Raw genomic sequence first — 5786 nt, 5'->3', positions numbered from 1 at the left:
CCAGCGCCAAGGGGCGCGAGACCGCGCTCTGCCCGGCCCCTGCTTTCGCCGCCCAGGCGAGCGCTTCTGCAAATCCTCTCCAAAGCGCTTCAGGAGGCAGGCAGGAGCTGATCGACTTTGTGGGGAGGGAGGGACGTGGGAGGGGAGGGGGCCGCGCAGCTTTGCAGCAGAGCGCCGATGAATGGAGCCTTTGTGCTCGCTGCTGCAGCGCCGTTACCACGTCAACCTTCAGCGGAGGAAGAAAACGGGCCAGCTCCGCTCCCCCCATCCGCCAGACCCCGGCTCCCTTCATGCGCTGCCTTTTGTCTGGGCCACCCCAAGGACTCGACACGCAGCTCCGCAAATAGCTCCAGATCTGGGTCAGCTCGTACGGCCGAAGCGCTTTTCCCCGGGTGCGGACACAGCCCCCCGCGCGCCGGGGGTGGCCGCGTTTGTATCGGGGTGTCTGGGAACAGGGCACTCAGGGGCCCTTCAGCGGGTTCCTGGGAGCAGCCAGACACTTCACATGCCCAACTATTTCCAGTCCCCAAAGAGGATAAAAATGTGCTCTCCCCCAGTCCTGCACACAGAGATGTGAAACCCCCTAAGCAAGACCTCTGCCAGGTAAGAAAGAACTTCCCCACCTCACACTGGGGCAACTTCAGGGGGAAAGAGGGTGATTTTTAGGTAGCATTTAACCTCCATCAGCAACACTCGAGTCCCTTTAGGGCTGCCTTTGATAACCAGCTGCTTTCAGAAGCGGCCAGCAGGTCCTCAGTACGCAGCCCATGCTACACAGGGATGCCGGAGCCTGCTGCGGAGCTCTGCTGGGGACGGGATACGGCCGCAGCGCTCGCGCATCAGCGAAGAACTGGCTTTACCTTCAGGTCCGTGTTGAGAATCCAGATGAACGTGCAGACCCTGGGGTTGCTGGGACATTTCAGTACGATGAATCCTCCGGGCCCGTTCTCACCCCTGCAGGGAAGCAAGAGCACAGAGTCAGAGCTGGGGCCGGCTGAAGAGCCGTTCTCTCATGCTCTGGGGTGCAGCGCACCGATCCTGCGCTAGCTCCTGCAGCAGCAGCCACCCCCTCCGCCTGGCAGCGAGGACTAGAGCCCAGCGGGGTAAGAGCAGATGTGCAGAGCGCCCGGGAAGGTATCTGCTTTGGCTGCAGGCACACGAGCAAGCGCAGCAAGGCAGGTTTCCCACAGGTGCCTTGGCAGCACTGGTGCCAGGGCTGCCGGCTGAGAAGCAGCCTCTGCCTCCGGACCGCGCCAGCCCCGCCGACACCGGCTCTTCACCGCGGGGAGGTTTCCGAGGCACAACCCTGTGGAAATGGATGCAAAACGAGAGGTCCCAGGAAAGCCAAGCGGCCAGGGAAACCCTGCGCAGTCAGGACAGGCTCGGCGCAGGGAGCCTTGTCACTACGGCCCCCAGATCCTTCTTCACACCGTCTGATCTGTCTCAGAGACGAGAGCTGTGCTCACACACACAGCCCAAATACAGATTTTTCCCTTCCCTGTTCAGGAACACACTATTTTTGCTGCATACATTTGTAAAAAGATTTTTCTGGGCCCTGAAGTCCCCAGCTCTTAAATAGACTGAGGCAGCTATAATGGCTCAGAGTTAAAACGTCAATTACTTTAACCAGATTATTAGGAAAAACAAAGTCAGTGCGCGAAGTGGCACAGCTGGGCCCCAGGCACCGGAGCAGACAGTAACAAGGAGTCCTTGTTTGATGAGACTAGCCCTGCTGAGATCCATCGCCAGCCGGGCGAAGCCGTCCCTTTGGAAGGGCAGAGGCCAAAGACCTGCCGACACTTTGGGAGCCAGTCCATCCTGACGCAGCTCGTTTCACCCACAGGACCATCTCTCAACAACCGCAGCCTTTAAAGTCAGTAAGTGACTGGCTTGCGAGAAGCAAAAGACATCCGAGAGGCTGAAAGCGAGCCACAGTCAGCTGTTTACTGCCCCTCAGAAACGGCAGCTGGCCCTGTTTGGGAATTAACTGTTACACAAACAGGATGCGGACTGGGTTGGGGTTTGTGCTGTTACTGGTCAGCACCTCCACTCCCCTGAGCAGAGAGCTGGGAAACGCCCGAGCAACACCGAACAGCACGGAGAGTTTCTTTAACAAAGGAAGAAGAACAAGGGAAGCAAGGTTTAGTTCCACAAATAGATTAGCTTCCTGCAAACGCTGCCAGAAAGACAGCAGGGTTTTCATTTAAGTGGCTCTTTGCCCTAAGCTTAGGCAAAGTGCGTATGTCAGATACCAGCTAAAAAAAAAAAAAAGAGCCTGCCTCTTACCTGACATACTTGGAGAGCGGAGGCTTCAGGCTGTGCGTGGTCGACATCCCTGAGGACATGTACCTGTCTCTTCTTCTCTCAATCCGGCGCACGTTCACGAAATCCCTAAGCAAAGAAAGGGCGCTGACTGCTTTAAAACGTGCATGGGACTTTGAAGGAGCAGATCCCGCTCTCCGGACCGCTGGGAAAGGCTGTGGCAGGGGTATGTCAACATACGGACAAAGCACAGCACAGCACTGTTATGAGGGAGACCGACCGACTGACTGAGACAGGTTTTGAGCTCCCAGACTCCTGCCAGAAACATCTGGAGGAGAATTCGGAGGCTCCTTGCCTTTGGGAGCATCACCCGCGCAGCCAGCCAGCCCTGCCGCGTTGACGCTGGGAGCTCGCAGCCAGCGAAGAGCGGCAGCGCTGGGGCAGAGCACTCTCACTACGGTCAGATGCTTCTCTCTGTATTTTAGGAGGGTGTTTAGGGGCCCAGTACGAAACAGACAGTGGAATAAACTGACCTTGGGGAAACGACACCGCCTGCAGCCCCAGCTGCCACGTCGTACGAGACAATTGTGTTGTCTTCAATCCGCTGCAAGATCTGGCGGGGGGGGAAAAAAAAAAAGAAAAGAGATTTCTTCAGACTGTGCCTGCGGGTCTGCATGTGCCAACAGCTGGGTGATAAGACGGACTCTTCCCTAAAACAGCACCAGGATCCAAAGCAACCGGCGTGTCTTTAGCAGCTGAGCTGAGGCTGAGGGGGACGAGCTCTTTGGCAGTGCGTGCACAGGTTTGTCTCCTGCCCTGGGACTGGTCTCTCTGCCTTTTGGGAGGGGGGGCACAGGCATTGCCTCCGGATCCCCACCACACCAATGCACAAAACGCCCAATCCCTACCAAGCAAAAGCAGGCTTGGCTCCGCCGCTGGCCCATCTCCCTGCCCACCTCATGGGCTTTTGGATAGGCGCATGCATGCAGCTGGCGACCGCAGAGCATTCGGATCGTACGGATGAGCGGTGGAGATTTAACGCCTCAGTGACTCGGATCCAGCTAAGCTCCAGTAGGGCCTGGGCACCGCCAACAGCCGGTGTTGACTGGGAAGCTCCAACTCTCCGCTCCAAGGAGCTCCTGTGATTAAGCCATCTTTGTCCGGCACGCTCACCTGGCAAGCTGCCACTGTTCTGTTCCACAGGATCATCTTCTCAGGCTGGAGAATAACCTCCTGGTAAACTGTTTCAGCAGAGCACTGCAGGAAAGCCTGAGGACAGAGACAGAGCAGTCAGCCAGTCCCCCGCTCCACTTTGGTTAAGATCATTTTTAAGGAACACAGGGCAGATCACAAAGAATAACTGGGGTAATACAGGAGGGGAGTGGCGAGGCTGGCCTGGCTCAAGCACGCGCAAAGCCAAGGCTGTCACCCCTCTGCCACAGAGCTCTCGTTCCCAGGGGCCTGGAGAGCACACGGGGGGTCAGAGAGGACAGACCAGAGCTCAGGTTTCGGCAGTCGCTGCGCCGCTGCCTGCCGCGGTCCGTGCTGGTGTAAGAGAGGGCGAGCGTCTGTCTGTAACACGGCGAGACAGACGGACCTTGGGGCTGACTCAGGCTGGCTCCTCTCCCACCCTCACCCCACTTTATCAGCAGTTCTGCTGCATGTGCAATTGCTTCGGGAAGTTGCTGAAAAGCTATTCTGAGCTCCAGCACAGCCAGCGTTCATCTCCACGTCGTCCCCGTGGGACAGAGGATCTTTGGAGGCAAATGGTTAATGCAGTAAAGTGGGACCATCCAGCTTTTTCTCGCGAATACAGAGCTGCTCCATCGGCAGCTCCTGCCAGCGAGGCAACATATGCACTGGAACAAAGAAAAGCCACCGCAGCACCAATGCTTCATTAAAGCGTGGTTTACAGCCAAGCCACTCCAGCGAGAGGGCACAGAGCAAGGCACTTCCGAGCAGCTCTTCTCCATGCCAGGCAGCAGCAGACGCACGCTCAGCCCTGGTCTTGCTGGCAATTAGTTGCAATTAGCCTCCTTGGTCAGATTAGTCCTAGATGCTGGGGTTGGAAGCAAGTCTTGCAGTCACCTGCTCCCACTTCTACCAGCAGAGACTGGGGCCCAGCATATTTGCTGGGGAGTCTGTCTGCCAGCCAAGGGGCTTTCCTGGAGAGACTCCCTAGAGCGTGCAGTGCAGTTCATCTGTCTCAAGCAAAGGGAGTGTGCTTTGCAGCCTGACCTATCCTGCCAGGGCCAGGAGAGAGCATGAAAGCTGAGCCATGGCTCCAAGCAAAGCAGTCGCTCTTCGCCTGTACCACAGAGGCAAGGAAGTGATCCAGGAAGGTTCTTACCTTTAAAATAAAGGTCTTGCCATGGAAAGGTATTTCAAAAGTGTAAACAACATCACCAAAGTCCTGTGCAAGAAATAAGAAAGTTACATTTATGTTAGCAAAACAAATCGCTTCTATCTGGGGTGAAGCCTGCAGCCTGCAAACGCTGCGGCTGCAGGAGCCGTCCCGCCTCGCATCCCATTCCAAAGGACTCTCTCCAGCCCTCAGCTGTCCCCCGTCCCCCCACACCAAGCAGGGACCCCAGCACGGGAACTGCACTGAGCACTTCTCAGATGCACATGCACAAATTTCTATAAACAACACAATATCCAGAGCGGCAGCAGTGATGAGACAGAAAAAGAATCCGCCCGATGCCAGCCTGCAAACTCCACGTCAAGGTCAAATTCTCTTTGTAGCGAGCTACCAACACCAGGGTAAGAGAAAGGGGTTAGTTTGCCAACACTGCTGTTGTTACCTACATCTGAGAAGAGACTCCCTGGAGGGGTTGGGGATGGACAGATGATAACCTTTCATCATTAGCCCTGTGTTAAACTCTGATTAGTCTATTTAAATCCATCCCCCTTTGGATAAAGAAAACAATCTGCCCAGCTAGTTTGGCATCAGACAATGGATCACTTGACAGGGGAATTTTAAACACCAGATGAGACTGCAGTTTGCAGGACTCTCACCCCAATCGCATTGCGAGCCCACAAGCAGAAAACAAGATTGGTTTTAGGGGGCAGAGACACTGTCGCTTTCTCTCCACCCTTTGGAGAGAAAAATGAGCTCTAGGTACCCCAGAAAACTCTACTGTAGCTCAGGGAATGAGCCAGCATGGTGAGGAAAGGGGCAGGGCAGGGCCCACTTTGCTTCGTGCGCCTTGTGCTGCCCGAAGCAAGAAGCGCGCCTTGCAGACCCCTTTGGCAAAGCCACAGTGGAAAGACGTAAGGCAGAGACACATCCCCAATTTACACTCCAGCACCCACAAGGTCCCTGTCCTGGGGAAGCGGGGACACAATCAGCTTTGGGGGTGGGAGGAGCAGTCTGTGACCCACACTCTCCTGCTCCCACGTGGGCCAAAGCTGGCCAGAAAGGCCAGACCCCAGCTTGGCTTGGTCTCCCCAGGACACTCAAAGGCACCTTGCTGATGAGCAAGGGCAGAAGCTGCAGCGACGGGGCGCTCCAGCACGGCCGC

General features: G+C 56.2%; 1 protein-coding gene across 1 annotated transcript in view; it reads right to left on the bottom strand.

Moving 5' to 3' along the window:
* Positions 1-217: 217 nt before the first annotated feature.
* The window catches only part of STARD3 (StAR-related lipid transfer (START) domain containing 3), a gene marked incomplete at its 3' end in the record, with an annotated part of 12954 nt that continues 7385 nt past the window's right edge, over positions 218-5786 (bottom strand). The window contains exons 9-14 of the mRNA XM_010291896.1: positions 4613-4675; positions 3436-3531; positions 2796-2875; positions 2287-2391; positions 861-954; positions 218-445 (exon numbers count right to left, since the gene is read on the bottom strand). Coding sequence (XP_010290198.1) covers positions 218-445; positions 861-954; positions 2287-2391; positions 2796-2875; positions 3436-3531; positions 4613-4675 — 666 coding nt within the window. The remainder of the gene's footprint in view (positions 446-860; positions 955-2286; positions 2392-2795; positions 2876-3435; positions 3532-4612; positions 4676-5786) is intronic.

This window comes from Phaethon lepturus, unplaced genomic scaffold (genome assembly GCF_000687285.1).
Source record: "Phaethon lepturus isolate BGI_N335 unplaced genomic scaffold, ASM68728v1 scaffold31257, whole genome shotgun sequence".
In the NCBI taxonomy this organism is placed as follows: domain Eukaryota; kingdom Metazoa; phylum Chordata; class Aves; order Phaethontiformes; family Phaethontidae; genus Phaethon; species Phaethon lepturus.
This window is presented reverse-complemented; position numbering and strand designations above follow the sequence as displayed.